General features: G+C 41.3%; 1 protein-coding gene across 1 annotated transcript in view; it reads right to left on the bottom strand.

Annotated features, from left to right (window-relative positions):
* The window catches only part of GALNT9 (polypeptide N-acetylgalactosaminyltransferase 9), a 139,284-nt gene that overhangs the window by 49,261 nt on the left and 69,331 nt on the right, over window positions 1-20,692 (bottom strand). The window contains exon 6 of the mRNA XM_035556844.1: window positions 18,509-18,626. Coding sequence (XP_035412737.1) covers window positions 18,509-18,626 — 118 coding nt within the window. The remainder of the gene's footprint in view (window positions 1-18,508; window positions 18,627-20,692) is intronic.

Genomic DNA, 20,692 nt, shown 5'->3' with positions numbered 1-20,692 from the left:
GTTAATTAACAGTTCTTCTCAGAAACCATTTAGTAAATTATTTGGATGATGAATAGTGCTTTGAAAGGATTTTGCAGTTACAAATAACACCATTCTGTCTTCCTGTTCCACAGCTGGCTTTATTAATAGAATCTTTTCATAGATGAGGGCTGATCTGCAAGAACATTTGCTAAAATAACATTGAGAAAAATATGACATATATGCTGTTCTGAATCCCTAACCCCTTACAAGTACAGCTCAGCTTTAGAAAACCATTAGTATGCTGGCTGAAACTAGAGGAGACGGACTGCTTTCAGGAGCGCAGAGCCTGACATTCTTGTGTAAGAAGCTGCTGTGAGTTTTCTAACTTTCCGTAAAACATGGGAGTTTCTAACGAGGAAAAATACACCTGTTCTACCTCTTATTGAACTTTATCATGCCTAATGGGCTCTACTGATTCATTTTCGGTTAATTGGCTCTAAGATGTTACCTCATTATTAGTTGAGCTGCAGACATTCATACCATCTTAGAAAGGTAAATTGGCCCTAAAACTAGAGAATTACTCCTTTAATTAAGTTGGATTGATCAGAAAGGCTAAAAAGATCACCTGCGCTAACTACAAATCAGCACACATACCCTGCCTTGAGTCAGGGAGTAATAAATGACCATGGAGGCCTTGTCCTGTAGCAGCCAGTAGAGTGAGACCTAGTTATGAGATGCCATAGCAAGGCCATCCTTCGCACAGGCCATGGACTGCAACCATGCTTAATTGAAATTTGTTATTGTAATGAACTGAACTTTCTCGAAGTAGCAGATGCCAGGAGGGAAGGATGTTATATGGATTTCCAATACCAGCCAAGAGCCTCAAGTTTGGAGCCAAAATTCTGTCACTCTGCTGCTCTGCAGAGTGCCTTGTTTATGGACTTTCATTACTTACCCAGCTTTGTAAACCACTCATTCCAGAGCTCCCAGTGGTATAAGCAACTTATCATCTCTTGCCATCAGCTGTTGTATATTATGTACATTAGGAGGGTTCCCCATGGAAACATTGCATAATAGAAGCAGTTTGTTTTATTTTCCCCAGTAAGAAAGAAAAAAAAATATAATCAGGATTTCTGCAGAAATAGGCTTTTGAATATATAGAAAAACCATCAAGGTACTAAATGTTTCCATGTCAAATGACAGAGTAGGGCAATGAAAAGCTATTCATATATTGGTGCCTGGCTAACTTAATACATATTCTGGGAGGGATTTTCAAAATTGCCTAAGGGCTCCTGTAGGAGTCTTTGGTTTCCAATGACATCTCTGCTTCAAAGTTGCTCAGGTGATCTTGAGGATACTTCGTTTTCAACACCCACCCTATGTCATCAGACTGCTCTCAAGAAGAGCTGAATCACTTGTAGTGGGGTACATAGAGGACACTGCCATTTGGATAGTGCCAAGATGTATACAGAAAAGTTTCCCATTGCTTTATTCATCTCAAGTTCCATTAAAAAACAAACAAAAAAAAACATACAAAACAATCCTTAGAATACAGATACCCCTGCTTGCGAAAAGCTCATAAACCAATCTTGGTTATATGCTAAACATCTGTACTCCATATTCTGTTAAGGCTATAAATCTGTATTACGCTCCTCTGCACAACGGTATTTATCTCTGTTGTTTAGTGCACCTCAGCACACTGGAGAATTCATTAAGAAAAAGATACAGCCATGCAGCGTGGCTACAAATCAGCATTCTGCCTGAAGAAATGCTATTGATTTTTCTATGGCACTCCTGGATTTGCATGTTTGCCTGGTATTTTCACCATAATACTCTAATGCACCGCAGACTATCCTCAGGAGTTGAGTTTGCAGCCTAAGGTTGCATTTCGGTAATATGTTAAGCCTTCACAGAATGCCAGTGAGAAAAGACCCCCCAGACCAATTGGCTAGGTGGCTTAGATTTAATCCAGGCATATTTAAAAAAAAAAAAAAAAAAGTAAGTAAAAGTAAGTTCCATAGCCTCTAGTCTTTAACCATTCAAGTAGAGCAACAGTGAGGAGTGAATTCTCTATGTGATATGCTAGCCTTGTTTAACTTCGTGTTTTTTCCTTTTACTATCTTTGACCTTGGCATGCTACATCCAGCCTACAACATCAGAGAATGATCCTTACAAAACAGGGCAAACAAAATGGGGTAAATGACTCTATGCTATCAGGTAGTAGAATAATAGATTAAAGGATAGAGCCAAGGCAGCTGCCACAAACACATTCTAGCATGACCACACCATTCAGATGAGATTTTCCATTTTCACAACGCAGTTTGAAAATATAGATTCCCAGAAGAGAGGGAGGTGAGGGAACATGGAGACCCTGGCTCAGGGAGAAAGAAAAATGCAGAACCCCAGCAGGACACCAGCAACACCCTGTTAAAGACATAAGAAGTTTTCTTTCCTCATTGGGGATGACCTGCAGGACCTGATAGGAGGGATGAAAGTCAGAGGGATACAGACAAACGTTACACCAGGAGATGTAATACAAGAAAATAAAAGGAGAACTTGCAATCCTTCTAACGTGGTATCTGTGAACTGCAGAAGCCTTGGCATTTACAACCATGAAAGGGACACCCTGTCTGTTGCCACTTATCTATAAAATCCTAAAGCTGAGTTGGTTATAACTACTCAGCAATCAATTATTGCAGGAGAGTCAATTGATCACATATCATGATTAGCCAGATAATCTGCTTCATACTTCCATTAAGGAGCCCAACAGGCATGATTAATTGCTACAGGGGGTAGAATTTCAGCACAGCTAGCGGGGAACTTGCTTTGTAATATTGTGAATCCCATTACTGTTAATGGAAATTTAACAGTCAAATCCCCTGCAGATCACTTAGAAAAAATTACCCCTTAAGGTTAAAGGGGATTTCATTAATAGTATTCTAGGACGCTCTGATTTAAAAGTACTGTAAACCTCCAGTGTCATGTAGAAATATGCATCCTACTGGGTTTTGCATATTCCTCGTTATTATATCTATCACATTACCCTCCACAAATGTAATTTCAAAACACAGCTCAGCCTATTGAAATGTAAGGCACATTAAGGGTAAATTTTCTACAAGTAATTCAGGGAGATTTATCTGCTAAATTCCTATTAATGAGAATTGCCAAGCTATATTGCCAGGCACTACTCTTAAAATGAGCCCCAACAACAATTTATCAGGCTCCTTGGTTCCTGATGCCCACATGTAGCAGAATGTACACCATATATTATAAAAAGTCTGAAATTTGGGCTGAAAATCTAGATACCATGTTGTCATGGTTAATGACATTTAACACTTGATCTTGCACTAGTCTGAGATGTAGATAGATCCTTACAAATACCTTTCTGGAGTATTGTCTTTTGATGCCAAACACATGAATGCCACTAGAACCTACCCAAAGGATATGTTGAAAAATACTAAGTTGTCATTCTAGAGTACCTTGCTGACTGCCAATCCCTAAGAGACACTGATGACTTAAAGTGCTCCTGATCTGGTTTTATTTGTACCCACCTCTATGTTTGCTTTCTGAAGTCAGCTCAACTAGCCAAGGCTTCCCTTAAGTTACAAAGCCTCCAAACCTCTAATATTTCCCTTACTTTACACATTCATTGTGAAAGACATTTATGAGCTTTCCTGATAGTCTCATAGGTACTTAAAGAGGTCTGATGCCCACAGCAGCACTGAAGCCATAACTCACCAGTGCAGCTAGTTATGAGTGTGGAACATTAAAGCCTAGTGGAGCTAAGCCAGGAAAAGTGGAAGGAGAGTGATGAAAGAGACATATTGGCAAGGACACAATGTAGAGAGCAGGTCTAGAGACTCACCAGAAATAAAGGAGTTAGGAGCGGAAGAAGAGCTAAAAAAAAATAATAAAAAAATCAGACAGTCCTGCGCATCATGGTTAATTTGTCTCACATGCCTGAGAGTAGCTCATCTCTGCATAAAACACCTTCTTCACTGCCAGCTCCATGATCAGAATACAAAAGGAGATGGCCAAATCTCAAAGACTGCCCCACAGAGGACGCAGAGCTCTGCCTGCATACCACCCCTATGTTCCAGGGTTGAAAGCTGAGCAAAGTCAAATTGACCACCCTTTACATCTTGTTTTCTTGGTTCTCACCCTAGGCCCTGACACACAAGCAGTGTGGTTACATGTGCACCTTCCTTACTCCTGGTTTGGTTCTGTACATTGGAGCCACTGTCAGTTCTGCCTTACGGTGATCTGTTCTTTATCCCAGAGACTGTTGTGAAAGCATCTGAAGATAAATAGAGATGTGGTTAAAAGGCAGCCATTCATATCTGCATTCTTCGTTCCCTTCATTATGTCCTTTGGGCAGCGGATACCCCACCAATGGCAAAGAAACAGGACACAGACCATTTTCATTGATGACCTAATGATGAAGGAGAGTTTTTCCCATCTGCATTTATCAAAAGGCTAAGGAAAAGATTGTGTGATCTTTAAACTACCTTTTGAGAAGCAATTCAGCCAGGTCACCATATCAGCAGTCCTCCCTTCTCTTACTGTCACATTTACCTAAATTTATTACAATACCTGTGTCCTTACTCATCACTAAATTTTAAAATTGTAATGCTAGATTGCGCTATCCTTCCCTATCTGCTTTTTTGATTAAAAAAAGATCAGTGCCCTGCAAGGTATTGAGAATGAAAAGGTCTTCTGTGAAGGTCTAAGGAACATCTTAATTGCTACAATTTTCTACTTTTTTCCATACAGAAACTGTCTTGGACATGACAGGAAACGTGGCTGCAGTAAGACGGACAACAAGATCTGCTTAATTAAAACAAGCAGAGGGAATGGAAAGTGAGGAAGTAACTTATGCCACATTTGCATGTCACTGTATCCTCCTGAAAATATAATGAATATGGATTAATGAAGAAAAAAAAAGAGCCACATTTTCCTTAGCAAATATTTTTACTTTGCTTTATACTGTAGACAACTTGTGTAAATGAAAGTGCACACAACTCCCTGAGCAAATACTACCACAAACCTGAGTCACAATTTCTGCTTTCTGAAACTCACTTCCTAGTTCTGCTGCAGCCCAGAGGAGAATATCTCAGCTTGATTCTAGAAATACAACACACTGATCCTCAAGTTAAAAATGTTCTAGGAGGGATGAGACAGAAGAATGCCCATGTTGCTTGCACAGTGAGGTGAGGGAGTTAATGGACTGATTTCAGTTTACACCAGGTCTGGCCCAACACTTGGAGTGCTCAGTGCAGAATACTCAGCGCTAGGCTCCATGATCCATTATCCACATCTCTTCATTTGAAGCAGCTAGTACAACCAACAGTCAGTTTCAAAACTGTCTCTGCTAAAACCTGTAAATTGCTTTCTGAATTTCCATTCCCAAGCATTGTTTTCTGGGATTATCGTAAATGCATTTTGGCTTGGGAATTTGGAATCTGATTTTAAATAAAATTTCAAGACCTACTATATGATAACTGCTCTCTATCTGATAGGTCAAAATAGATCTATTAAGAATGAACAGCTGAGTTATTGCACGTGTCTATTAGAGAGCTGACATCTGACCACATAAAATATGTTTAATAGCTGATACAATTAGATCCAGATCTTTAGAGGAATTAATCACTGAAGGTGATATTTTAATAAAAATCCACAGAGGTTCATTATTGACCTAACGGATATGCATAAATTGCTAATGCCTATGTTGTATGGGAAAACAATGTTTCAGTGATCGAATTTCAGGGAGAAAAATGCAGTTGTCTTTCCTGCTGTTGCTGCAAAATGAAGTGATGGAGGTAGCTTTTTCAGACTGGTATTCCTTTTTAGAAGTAAATATAAAGAGATGAGAATTTATTACTATAAAGGAGAAAAAAACATAAGCAATGAAGATAAGGATGTATTATTTTTGATGATGCTTTAAAGAATTTGTCGCGGGGCTAAGAAGGGTGAATTATTTGTTTTGCATTGCAATAAGTTTTGTGAAGAGTCCCAGCTTTTTCCGAGTGCCACAGAACAGAAATCAGCAAAATGTTTTAGAAGGCAAAAAGTAAATGCAAGTGAAATTTAAACTTCCTGAGAAAGCAGCATGCCGGTTGGAGAGGTGGATTACTGAGGAGGGAGCAGAGAAGTCAGAGCAGAGTAATATATGCAAATCACACAGCTGTAATTTATCATGCGAATCCACTCTCACAATAGTATATTGTATGGCACAAAATAAAGTCCCCGAGGGCTCATCTTTTGGTTTACTCTGAAGCTTTAAAGGTTAGCCATTTGAGAATTAATGTTTACAAGATCTGAAAACAACAGACATTGTGAGTGAAAATACTGAAAAGCACTTCTGCAGGCATGCAAAAGATATCCTTTATAATCTGTGCAGCCTATTTAACTAAAGATGCTCTGACCTTTACAAACAAATCCCTGCCCATTTCATCTGGCATGTGCTTAAGAAGTTCCAGTTCTAGGAATCTAATTGCTTTTCTCTTATCTATTTACTTTAACAGCTTCTTTGCCTGATTTCTAAGTCTAGCACAACGTCACCCTGGTCCTTAAAACATAATCTTCATCCTCCTCATGACTGCGTTGTAAACGTTTCCCCCTCTTCCCCAGGCCCACAATACTAGCAATCAGAAAAGCACACATTTCCAGGGCTGGAGCCACCTGTCTGCATTGGCTAGTCTTGCAAGAGCTTCTACACCGTTCTCCAAATCTTTCGTGTTGGGCAATTTGCTTCTCAGGACTCAGCACTGTGGCTGACCCTTCTTTCCTTCAACACCCCCATTTTACCTTCCTTTTCTCATGCCTGTTCTAACACCCTGACCTCAGGCACAGTGCACGATGCGTACTATCCCCCTGGTGAAGTTCTTGTGATAGGAAATGCCCTCTTTCCCAGACTTGTTTTTCCTCAACCTCTGGCTACATTACTTTACTTCTACATAAGTAAAGGCATTCCTATGCAAGAAAAAAAATGTTTTTTTTTTTGTAACCACTTGCATCATGTTCTACCACTACACATATATTGAATGTGTAACAGGTCGTCATGACACTCAAAGAGCGTGGCACATACACAACAGATTAATATGCATAATCAATATCACATGTATCACTTAAACAGGACTATTATTAATGGAGTAAATCGTGTCAAAGTGATGATTGCACATTTATAACTACGACAATTGGCTGTATGCAAAGCATTCACTTAATCTAAAGACAGATCTGGCCTCATTTTAGAAAACTGGTTGAAGCCAAAACAAAGTTTCTCCCTTTAAATCTTTTGTTGTGAAGTACAGCACTCCCATACATTCAAATACAGAAGTAGTTTTTCTCCAAAAGCAGAAAATTGTGCATTTTTGGTTATGAAGTTTAGCATTTCCACATAAACCCAACTATTTCAAAGAAGCCCTGAGAGGGGAGGATGGCCAGAACAAGCTCTAGTCCATGACCTCTACATAGATATAACTGCAAATACACAGACACGCCGATGAGTTATTAAAATATAGGGAGACAGATTGCGTGCACAGTGCTGCAGGAAGAGCATGCTTGATTAAGGGAATGACAATACATAGAAGAGAACAAGTTCTATGGTTGTGACAAAAAGACTGGCTTTACAGGAAGCCTTATATTGAACAGAATTATAATAATTCATTCTGAGAGCCAGCCCCGGATGGGTAGGGTGGCTGGTGGAAAAGGCAGCAGCAGCTTTCTTGACTGATAACACATGGTAATGCAAAATCATCCTGACAAAGCAGATCAATGCTTCGGTAGGAGACATATTCCTACTTGGCACCGAATCGCAAATGAACAAAAGGCCTCTTCCTGCCCAAATATCACCCCTGGAGCACTCTATCAAAACTCACCTCATTTAATACAAGCATCTGCAAAGGGTATTTTCCCCTCCACGCCTCTCATGTCCTTCTTTAACATCTACTGCTGGAGATCAGTAGCCTATACAATTTATCGCAGCTGTCAAGGCTAATTTATTCATGCGATCTGGCAGTAATCAAAAAGACTGAGATCGATGTGCCAGCAAACCCTGACATTTATTCATACTTTAAAGTCTCAGTTGACCTTGAACCACAGCTAACTGGAGCTGAACTTGTCAGCGGCTCTGAGAGCCTCACTGGGTCTGGCAGATCAGCGCCTCCAGGCTAAAGGCACAATGTCAATGCAACGAGCACTTGGACCACAAGCGTGAAGGGCTGAAGCACAGAGAGATGAGTAGGGGACCAGGGAAAAGAGCACCTTAGCAATGGAGCGGTCACAGACCCTGCAGCTGGTCCAGCACTTGCACCAGTGCAGCTTGTACCTGCATGTTCCCACAGTACAGCTGCTCAGGAGTCAGTGAATTTCTTGCTGAGGGGTAAGAAGGGTGAGGAAGGAATATGGCACATACTTCCCAGAAGCAGCACAAGCAGGACACCCTGGGTTGTCCTCAGCAGACCAGACTGGCCCCATGTGGGGACCCAAGAAAGACAAAGGAGGAGACAGAAAATAACCCCACATTCCCTCGTGGGAGGGGAACAGACACAGGGCAAAACAGGAGATACACCAGGAACTCTGCAACCTTGTACAACCAGTACAACGTGGCAAGGCCAACTGAAAGCAGGAACAGGAAAAATTGAGCAAGAGACCTGCTTTGAGTGTGCTCTTGCCCTCTTACTCAGGAACATGCTTAAGAATTCACTTATTCCCTTTGAAGGCCATCACCCTTGTCTTCTCACTCAGCGAAGCCCTAAAGGAACATAGCATAGTTCCTATAATGCACATGTAATGTGTCCTAAATAAATCGTTTCGGGCTTCAAATTCAGAGCAATTGGTAGGGAAATGTAATAAAGTCTATTTAAAATAGTTCCAACCTAGGCGTTGTCATAAAATGACTCTCAAACATTGTACAAGGACATTTTTAGAGCCTTCTGCCTTGGTTTCCCCTTGCTTAAATGGAGGCATGCTTATTTGCCTGCTCCCCAGAGTGTGCTAGGAATTATGGGCATGACATGTTTCAAAGCTATTTAACTGTTTTTCTGTTGATACAAAGATATTTACATAAATGGCATTCTATTAGAGAAACAAAAACATCTACATGGCATTTTAGGTACAAATACGCAGCTACAGCTTTACTGAAACACACTAATACATTATTTTATTACAGTCAAAACACTTGAATACGTAATATGCAGTTGTATCTAAGAGGTTTTGCAGACGTGCTTTGATGCTTCTTTGGGTTCTCCTTGGCTGCATTTCTCACACCATAAATTCTGTATGTCACATTAAATATGTTTTTTTTTATAGCGAGATCCGCTTTTTCTAAGCCTAGAATACAAATAGAGATGACAGATATGCCCTTTTGCATTTGTTTTCCCTTTGTTGGAAATAGCTAGCACCTTTCCACTACATTGGAAGGAAGCTACCAATGAAGAGCAGTTGACATTCTGATCGCTGCACGCGTGCATAGATATGTCTAACATTGCCATCCGGTCTAATCTGATATTCAAGGAAGAGAAACAATCAATGACATATGAGGATTCAAACGTAATCTTCCTACATGGATTTAAACTAGTTGCAGTACGTGAGCAGTGAAACTATATCTGGAGCTATGTAAGTTATAACAGAGCACTAATAAAGCCTTTCAGTCACCCTATTTCCCTACAAAATCTAACAGAGAATCTGGGGACTGCTTAATGGGCACTTGAAATATCTTAATGAAGTTTTTGTTCAGTTCCTTCCTTCCCTACTAAAATGACGTAATTTTCATAGTGTCATTTGTGCAGGAACAAAGCAGGTATTGGTATTCAGCTCCACAATAATAATAAAAAAAAAAAAAAAAAGGACAGAACAAGTGTGGCAAATGGGTGTCATCAAGTTTCCAGCTCCTGGCAGACAATATGATCTAAAGGTACATTATTGCACACATCATATCCCAAAATATTGCCATGAAACATTCCCACAAAGCTTTTAAAGGACGCTGAAGTGAAGGAAATGATATACCTCTGCAGGATGAGTAATTTCTTTATTTATTTGGACAATTGATGACTGCTGTCCTTCCGAAGGACTGCAAGCAAATGCTCACTGACACCAGCACTCTTACAGAAGGTAACATAAAACTGAGGCACTCTTGAGAAAACATTTTGGGGCGTACTTGCAGAAGGAATACTAGGTGGTGATGGATGAACTCTTCATCTGCGCACCTCTTTGTGCCAAGGACTGCTGCTGTGCCCAGACATTGGAATTTAAAAACAATTATTGCATTAAAAACCTCTCATTGGTAACCAATCCTCTGCTGCCTTCAACAGCAAATAATTTCTATTTCATAAACAGTGTTAAGCAGGTGTTTATTTATTTATTTATTTTTCCAGTGGATTACCCACACTGCAAATTATACTGGTTTTGGCACTGAGGAGTGAGCCTTTAGTCAAAGGCAGAGGTTACACACAGTACTCCTTCCCTTCCTCTGCTCTTCAGCTTGGAAGGATCCATCACACAGCTGTATTGCGTTGCTCTACATGCATTGCTCTATACAGGCAACACTATCATAAGGGTAATTATTAGTTTGTTTGACATTTCTTTAGCAAAATACCGCCCCCCCCCCCCCCCCCAAAAAAAAAAAAAAAAAGGATACTGCCTCCCACCATTTTCTGGGCAGCATTAAAACCAAACCATCTAACCAAGCCAAAAAACCCCAACCCCTCCCATCCCCAAACTCAAAGCTCAGCTGTCTCCCTCATGCTCACCTGACAAGAATGCTTCCACTCACCAGAGGTAAGGATTTATATGCTTCTGCTTAACACCATAAATAACACCGATTTGCATTTTCCTAAAAGAGTAACACCTCCTCACCAGACAGTAATTTATACATTGCAAGCCTTACAATCTCATCACAGGACCCCAAACTCAGTGGATCCTATTTTGAAGCTGAAGTACATATTCACAAATGAGGTGGTTTGCCTGGAGAACAGCGCTTGGGAAAACCTTTCCGGCAACATGGCCACACACATGAGTCCTGCACAGGGAGAGCATTTTGCACCTGGGGCCTCAACCCCCAGCTGCTCATCCAGGACTTACTCGGGCTTGCTGGCCTGGGTCAGGAATATCCACACGAAAAAGTGGCCCAGATGAAGGCTTCACTCCAACTGCAAAAGCCCCGGCTGAAAGAAGTCCTGCCAGCCTGAGAGCCTTGGGTGCTACCCAGAGGCTCAGATCAAGCCTCTTATCTCCAAACCAAAAACCACCTGCAGAGCTAATCACCAGGTCAGGTAGCACATGGGCATCTTCTTGCTCTGGGAACAGCTGATATCCTGAAATGCCTGCATTTCATTTTGGAGTGGAAACAAGATATTTTCCACAATACTGATTTTTTTTCTTTTTTAAGAGTTCTGAAAAAGATTCAAAATAACTTCAAAAAATTCAGAGAAACCTTTTTCCAGATTTCCAAGCTGGGCACCTAGCTAAGGGAAGACAGTCGGGCACCACACAACAGCCCAAGCCAGGCTTTCAGGGACCATCATCAAAATTAAGAGTCCTACAGAACATTTGGAGCTTTGCAGGAGCTGTAATTTGCGACAGAAAATATGTTGTATCAGAAAGTTTCTGACCAGCTGCAGCTCATCTCTAGGCTTTTGGTTCAGTCTCATCATTAGGCAAGGGAAAGCTATTTCAATCTCAGCACAATTAGCACTCTCAACTTCTCCGCGTTTTTCCTCACTTTCATTCAGTTCACACTTGACACTGCGGAGGAACCTGCAGGAGATTAAACCGCCAGGAAAGCGGCTGAGAAGAAAGCAGCAAAGACTGAGGAAGCATTTTCTTTCCTCAGTTCTTTTGCTGCTGATCTGTTTCTGAAACTCTGAGCCTTGTGCTTTTATAATGTTCTGGTACATGAAAGAGTTTGTAACACAAAATGTTACACTCAATGGAGCATGATGTGATATTGAAGCCAAATGGCCAGATGCTCTTTTCTGAGCTATTTCCAATGCTCCCACTTTAGAGAATGTTTTTAACAGTATTCACAAGCTCTGGTTCTGTAGTTTGATGGCAATTTCATGCTAGAGCACCATTGCACTATGTTCTGATGAAAACATTGTTTTCCATTCGAGGTTACAGTTATCTTCAATTTGATTTTTTTAAAAAAGTGGGGAGGGCTCAATCTGCTCCAAAGAAATAGCAGGCAGCTGGGGAGATGGATTCTCTCCTCAGAAACAAGATTGTGCATCTCATTTTGAGTACAATTAGGAATATATAAAATATTTGGTAGGGGAAAAAAACCAAAAACATATATTCTAACTTAGTTGTTATGGACCAAAGGCCATCTTTCAGCTGTTTGACTTTGTTTTACATTGTTTTTGTATTCCTCTCTTTCATGTGTGGGAAGACCCTTTACAAACCTTTCTGGTTTGAAATGTGGTTGATGGCAGTCGCTTGAAACCTGGCACCAGGCACTGGGATTCAGCCTTGTTTTCATGGTTTTCTTGTTTGCTGACAACCCTGCATCTCTTTGGTTCACTGCATGGATGCACGAGCACCAGTTACGAGGAGTATATAGCCATGGAGCCAGAACTGGATTCTCTGAGCTGTTAATACATTTATTGCCACACGCAGCCCATTGGGATTTGCACTCTATGGCCACGAGGGCAGCCGTGATTCATGGTGACTTCGAACTCTCCAGGATTCATCAGCCTGCGGTAAAATGCCTGTAAGAGCATCTCCACTTACAACCAAGTCCGTCTCCTCTTCCAGACAGAATGCGTTACTGCTCTACACAAACATCAAGCCTAATCTCATCCTATTTGAATCAATGTAACTCCGCAGGAATTAAAAGATGCTGAATGTTTAGATGGGCAGAGGACTTGGCTCATCATCTATGCACATCGCCATAGAATAGATTTTTCCAATCCCTATTTTAAAGAGGGAAAGGAGTTGCAAACTCATGTAATCCAGGCACTGTGAGTTCAATCCTTCCATGATTTCTTAGTGCTTGACTTTACAACCTTAACATCCTGTTACCTTTGGAAATGCCTGTAAAAATGCTAAATTAAACTGGAGATGGAAAAGAGGACAACTTTACTTACACGGCTTATCTGGAAGGTGAGACTAGGAGATTTATCACAGAGATCTTTGCAACCTGCACACAGGGGGGACTTCACTAACAGTGGATTACATCACTTAATAGGATTTTGCTCTGGCAATGCAGAGTTCATTGCATAACTGGTCAAATAATTTTAAAAGCATTTAAATTCATGCTGAAAGTGCTGCTTTATTGCACTCCATAGTGAACAGGCATGTGTAAGGACACAGTGCACTACAGATGTCAGAAATTGTGAATTTTTGTTAACATCCTTTAAGTGATAAAATGTCTTCAAACTGAAAGACTTTCTTTTAAAACTTTTCATCTGAAACTGAATTACTTTGTACTGAAAATTACAGCTTGGGAAAGGTCAAAATAAAAATGAAGTATTTTGAATTTACTGGAATAAAACATTTTGATTAACCTGCATTTTTGTATAATTTTCACTTGTACGCTACCACTGCATGTGGAAAAAAAATAAAATAAATTTTGAAAAACTCTCTAGAATGGTATTCCCGTTTACTTCTTAGCTCTGAGACTAGAAGGCATCTGACCTCATGAATCACAAGGGTAAAAAGCATCATCCAGACCTCAGAATTAAAATTTGCCATACATAAATCTCGTGACATTTTTATTACAGCATACCAGCCTCGAATCTGTGTTTAAAACACTGCCTGCTCAAAGGAATCTAAATCTCCTTAGCTGAAAGTAATAAAATTAGGTCAAGAATTCACTACTCAACTACCCGCCATTAGCATTTATGCTCAGAGAAAACACAGCTCGTCTGGTTTTTAGGAAAGCAAAGCTGGGTCATATAGCATAAATTTGGAAAGTATGATTTGTTTGTGCATTAGGCAACAAGTTCTGTTTACTGTTAGAGAGATTCCAGTGAATCTGCATCATGATTTTTTACAGTTCAAATAATATTTCTACAAAGACAGAGGTGGAACTCTCTGTATCTCTCTATATACAGCGCTTTCATCTAGGCAGATTGGCCACAGTTAACCACATAATCTAAGCCCTGTTGGAGAGCTAAGCCATCACCTGAATCCACCGCAGAATTAATCTGTCACACTGGTGCCTATGGATACCCTCAGCTGATTTCTCCGGCCAGGACTTCTTAAACTCTAGGTTTCTTCAAGATATCTCAAATTGGGTAAGAGACATAAGCGTTTTGTTTTGCTTTAATTATTATTACTACTATTTTTTAAATCTCTAAGATAGCACTGAAAACAATTCATCAACTAATGCAGATGTCCTCCTCTGAGGTATATTACAGTGCTATTGAGAAGAAAGTAATCTGGCTGATGCTGGCTGTGAGAGGGGAAAAGTTTTGGTTTTGGCTATCGACGTGACAACAATTTTATTTAATTTATTTAGACTCTTAATGGCGGAAGCAGAATTTCATTTTTTGCTGGAGCATCCTTTAAGACGAATGCTCGATCTCTTCCCACTCGCCATTATAGTTGATGTGTACAAAATAAGAACAGCAATTCATTCACCTTATCATTGCAGCACCAGAGGAAGAGAAGAGATACTTACTGCAATGATTAATGAGTCTGCTATAAAAAGATACATCATAAACTGCTTGTATTAGGTCAAAACATAAACAAGGCTTTTAGTGTTTATTTAATCCCTTTCTAAATAACTAAGTATGTCTGTAAGGTCCCACTCAGAAGCTTACCACTCAGTTTCTTACAGGGTCATAATTTGAGACCCTCACCTAAATGTATCCCTCTCTTCCCCTACAATTCAAATGCACGCTTGGACAAAAATCAAGCACTACTTGACTGTCCCATTACTATCGGGCCATCTCAATGTACTGCAAGTCAGAGAGACCGTTCGGTGCCCAGGAGCAGCAAAGATGAACATGATCTACCCTGAGTCTAGGCTGTCTCCTTAAGGCACTGACACATCCACAGCTTTGCTGCAGGAGAAAGTTCCATCATTTTTCCTCATCTCTGCTTCCAGGTTGGCTAAAGGATAGCTGAACCAGGCTGAAATGAAAGCAGGGCTATCCACCCCTCACTGGTCCCAAGCAGGCCCAAGGAGACGGAGCAGTGGCGTGGTGCCTGGTGCTGAGCAGCAAACAAGGCAAGGTGCTGGTGCTTGTGGAGCGTACCCCATCCGCACAGGAGTCAGGCACAATTTGACCTCCTACACTTCCAAGTCAAAATCAGCTTTGAGGTGTTCACAGACAATTCCCATCAGGTTTAGTAGCTGGTTTTTGAACACTAACAGAATAAAACCATTTGTCCAAACCAGAATTCAGCCCTGTATTTATCCATCTTGCGGTGAAACTGTCATCTTTGAAAAATATAGTACAAGATGGCATTATATAAGGGTCCATCTATTTCCCTGCTATTGCTAGCCTGCAAACATACCCATCTCCCTTTTATTTCCCAGAATGGCTGGTGCTTTTCCCAAACAAAGCAGAATCTCCCTAGCCTGGCAGACACTGGCTTCACTGCAAAGTTACCCCATTAGGAGAATGTCGCAGCTCTAACCAGTACATTTACACAAAACCAAAACCAAACAACAACAACAAAAAAATGAGTTAAAAAGAATTGCAGAGGCCAGAGTATTTTCAACAGATGTGGTAGTCCCAACCAGTTTATACAGTCCTTACTCAATACAGAAAATCACTTAGGTTAATTATATAAATATTCCCAACTCTGGAATTTAGAAAAGGGTACAGCTAACACTGGAATATCCAAGATGATTTTTTTTTAATAAACAATAGATTTGAGGGGGATTAGCTGGGTTATCAAATAGTATCCTCCCAAATCAGCTCATTAGTTGCACCAACTTTCCTTGTTTCACATTATGAAAACAATTTAATGAAGGTTCATTAGATGCAATGTAATCTAATTCAGACTCTCCAAGCTTAATCCTTTTTCCTTTAGCAGCAACATGATGATAATTTGCAAAGAAGTTTAAAGGATTATTGTCATAGCTTTTTAAAATAGGGACTGTTTTCAGCCGTATGTGTCCCACCACTTCCCCACCATTATTTCTTGTTCTTTATTCATCCATTTATTCCTTTCTTTTGTGTTCCTCATTGCTCCACACAGTCACACATGGGCAATAGCATCCCTCCATGCAGCTGCAGGGGACATGCTCAGTACTCTGCCTCTCTTCGCTGCTCAGCTTGCCCAGGTGCAGCACCAGTACAGCCACGCTACAGGGAAATACAACAGTGGTCCAGTTACCCTTGCAAGGCTTATGGGCAACAGCAACACTGGCTGCTGCAGAGAAAAGTCAGACAGCATCATGTGGTGATTTGCCTAGGAGATTCAATGCACCACAAGGCTCGCAGCTGTGGCACACATTTGCTATAAAATCCATGCTGTGTGGCTTCTTTTGCCCCAGATTGGAAAGCTGAGCTAATATTCACTGTATAGGCACTGTGCTGAAATGCTAAGGAAATACTGTGTGGGAGGGTTGTGGCTTCATAGTTTCCCAGCCAGCCTCTGCCCTCCTGGTCTCAATTTCTGTTCTGCAGTTGGCCTTGTTCCATGGCTGCTCCTCTGGACGCTGGTTCCTGTGTGGATCAGCACACAAGGACTCAGGAAAGGAATGATTTTTTGCAACTTACTTTGAGATTCTGCAGTTATAAAAAAGTCTTTGCAGATTCACAGGGATTTTATAAATATCCTACAGGGAAGGGAGGATGTTCCTATGCGTTTTTGTGCTGCTAGTTTCTGACAGCTCTGAAAGACACCCAGGAGGGGATCAGCAGAGGACTTGCAGGCGCACACACTGCGTTACTTACCGTGCTGGATTCAGGCAGAAAACATAGACGGATGGTTCCGTGCTATTGTCAAACAATGCATTATACAGCTTATTGCAGAATGAACTCAACCATACTTCTGTACTTTTATAAATCCCTTTTCCAACTTTTAGAGTAGGGTTAATTATTCCTTATACAGAAAGAAAACAAATGAACACACAAACAAACTAACCAAAGCCCCGAAGACCAAGAATTGGTTTCTAGAACTTGGTATCTACAGACTTTAACAGGTTTCCTACCCCTGGAAACCTGTCTTCACACACTTCAAATCCTCGGCTCTTCAAGCAACTGCCATTTCATAATCCTATTAAAACCTTTGCCTCCATTTATGAGGAGCCCTAATCGTACTCAGCAAGTTCTTCTCGTCTAAGGAAGAGTGACAGCTTTCAGATTTCTTAGGAGGCTTATTCATCAGCCACGCCAGAGTTTTGCCAGAGCGTTCAATCTATTCAGGAAGCAGCCATGTGGAAAAAGTTTCAAACAGCTCAAAGCCCTGCACAATGATAAAGGAAAGCTCACACAATCCTGGTAATAGCCTGACCCTCTTAAGGAAAATTGGATGATTTGTGGTAGCAGTTTTTCTGTCCCCAGTGTGAATTCTGAACCTGAAAGTGTATGCAGTGTAGCCACACAGTCCCATTAAAAACCCCATCCCTCTTGTGATTCTGGAATAATAAACACACACCCATATGCAAAAACATGCTCTGGCTACAATGACCTTCCCTCCCAGCCCACTGGTGTGAAGGAGTTTGGAGCCATTTTACAAAGAAAAAAAAAAGAGCTGGATAAAGGATGGACTAATTTGATGTTCAGTGTTTCAGCATGAGCAGAATATATGCTTTAACGAGCACATTACATGCACCAGGGACGTGTTTCTGTGAAGCAGGGAATAAAGAGTAAGGGGAAAATAATTAAACAGCCAGCTTTATAATGAGGAAACTGTGTTCATGCAACATTAAGTAGTCTAATTTTCAAGTGCTAAGCAATGGTAGGTTCCTTGGACTTCAGAAGGACTTGCTGGCAAGCAGCACCTTGAAAACAAGGTGAAAGGATCACAAAAATCAAATAGGCTCAGAAGCACAGGGTGGACTGATACCTGCTGGCCCCAAAGACTCTGTGAGAATACCACTGGAGAGGTCACAAAGGAAGGAAGGAAGGCAATGTTGGGAAACATAATGTACAGCAAACTCAGGACCGATACCTGTACCCTGTAGTTCTTATTCTGTAAAAAAGACCCTTAATGTCCTAAAACACCACAACATTTATCATGTGTATTATGTAGAACTTCTCCCAGCCTGGTCTTAGTTTGCCATCGGTACTGCATCTGCTAGACCATATAGGTACGACATTATCTAGGTGCAATGAGCACACACAGACTGTTAGCGCAGCTCTAAACACAAACAGAGCTACTGGGAAAGGGGGAGAATTTGTCTCATTGGGTTCATACACTGACAGAATGAACCAAGGAACCATATTTCTGACTGTTTTCAGTTGTCTCAATGCCAGTAAGACCAGGAACATTCATTTACTGGGACTGTCACTGCCAGATAGCATTGCAGTATCAATTACTTCAGCGCAATGGCCCGCAGTCAGGCAGGCAGCACTTCTGCTGGGCCACAGGCTCCTGTTTTTCTTTGCAAACAGACATTGCACAAAGTGTCTTATTTCTTACTCACCCTCATGCCTAATTCGATGTTTTCTCCTCCGTAGACCTCCATACCAGGGTCAAGTAGGCCAATCTCACCAAAATACTCTCGGTCTACTACAAACGAGCACCCAATCATGGCTGGTGTCCTGCACAGAAATTAAAGAAAAGAACAAAGCCAGTTATTAGCTATTACAGAAACCATCTCATAACAAATTTACACACACAAAACGCTTCTCAGTCTTGAATCTCCACATTTAAAGATTATCTGCTAGCCTGTACCGCATCCCCCCAGTGGACAGGGGACCTTCTAGAACCATAGCCACAAAATCATTAGCACACTGCCAGACGCCAGCTGTCCATGAAACACTCACAAGATGTGAATTCAAGTACCCCATGCGTGCAAGTGAAACATTAGGCTGTTTTCCCTTTGGTTTGTAGACACAACCTCTGCACTGGAGCTGAAGTTCGCTGCCACACTGAGTAGCACAAGGACTAGACAACACTTTATTTGAAGATGAATGCCCAGCAAAACAAGCTTTGTCAGAAATGAGGACTCCCCTTACTTCCATATGAAAATGAAGGGCATGCCAAGAGCCATGGATCAATCATGGTATGAAGTCTGCACTTCTTGGAGTCAACTTTCAGCCTTGGTGCAGCTGTTACATTATTAATACTTACATGTTTATTTTATGTGCCTGAGATAGCCGCATGTTTCTCCAATTTGTACAGAAAACTATTCACAAGATATTTACCAGTGGCATCTAATAAACGTAGTCACAAGGCAGTTTCATACACACGTGAAAAACCGCCCTGGCTGGGGAAAGGAAGACCCTTTTTACCCAGGTATTGGTGAATCCCACTGGTAGCAGGAGGTAGCTGCTGGAATGGTGCTAGCACGAGGTCCTTATCTTGCCAGGAGTACATCATCTCTACAGCAGGAGGTTAAAAGGCTTCAAAGGAACGGCCGAGGTGTAGTGAGATAAAACAATCCTTTGCCCCTGATGCATATCCGACATTGCAGAACACAGTCCGACCTGTGGCAGGAACTATTTGGTACCCTTGAAAAGGTTCATTTGCTGAAACACTCCTATTACTTAGCTGTAATGGACTCTGCTGTAGCGCTCACATTACTGGTACTGTTTCAGCGTCTCTCCCTTGCACTTTTTCTCTGTTTGAAAGCCATTGCAGCCTCTCAGATCATTACAGGTCTATGCTGCAGTGCACACTATCCCTCTCTTGTTTTCTCTGCATAATTGGAAAAGGCAGCTGTTGATAGAAACACATTTGATCGGCACCGTTTCTGACAAAGAAGCTGAAATAGCTCGGTTAACTCTCACGTTCCCCCCTAGAGTAAGACGCACTCCCTGGATCACAAGCTGCGGAGGTAGGAGTCAGCAACATTTACAAAGGCAAACACTTGGCTTACACAGATGACTTGGGACTAAAGTGGGGCTCTTGACCAGCTCCCTGCAGCCACTCATTCCAAAAGGCTGGGGGAAACTGAGGCCAGATGCCACAAATCCTACAAACAAACTGCGGCAGGGGCACCACCAGCGCTCTCGGTGCTCAGGCCTCTCCCACAGCCCCCAGTCCCCCTCCTGCACGTGCAAGAAACGCCAGCACGTCTCTGTTTGGTGCTGCTGTCTGTGAAGGCTGTCTGTTGGATCAGTCTCTCGGGTGCTCTCAGCAGGACATGTCCCTCTTCTCTTTATGCATGTACTTATACACCGGGATTTTTGTGAGATGGATGGAATTTGTAAATGCAAATTATCAGCTAAAACGTGTCTTCCTGTTTATAGCTCCTAGAGTCATGCCTGAAGACAGACTTGCCTCAACAAAGGCTGAGATCCTGCATCATTGAAAAATGATTTTTAGGCTACCAAGGAATAAATTTTGTCTGGAAACTGAAATAAAAGAAAGGCATGACCAAAGAAAGGAAATTCAGTAGCTCTGAAATTAAATAAGACTTTGAGGGATTGTTTAGGTATTTCTTAAGCTTTAACCATGACAAAAAGAGAAGGAGGTGGGGAGAAGAAGCACAAGGCACTTTCTTCATTTGCTTTTTTATGCATTTAAAGCTAAGAACAAGGCTTCACTGGATGAATGCTAGAGCATCACTGCTTTTTAAAACTGAGCTTTAGTTTGGGGTTAGACCACTCTCTTTCCAGCCCCCTAAAAAAAATCCTCCAGAGGCAGTTCCTTAAAGCCGTAG

This window comes from Cygnus atratus, chromosome 17 (genome assembly GCF_013377495.2).
Source record: "Cygnus atratus isolate AKBS03 ecotype Queensland, Australia chromosome 17, CAtr_DNAZoo_HiC_assembly, whole genome shotgun sequence".
In the NCBI taxonomy this organism is placed as follows: domain Eukaryota; kingdom Metazoa; phylum Chordata; class Aves; order Anseriformes; family Anatidae; genus Cygnus; species Cygnus atratus.
Note: the sequence above shows the minus strand (reverse complement) of the source record. Positions and strands in the feature narration are given on the sequence as shown.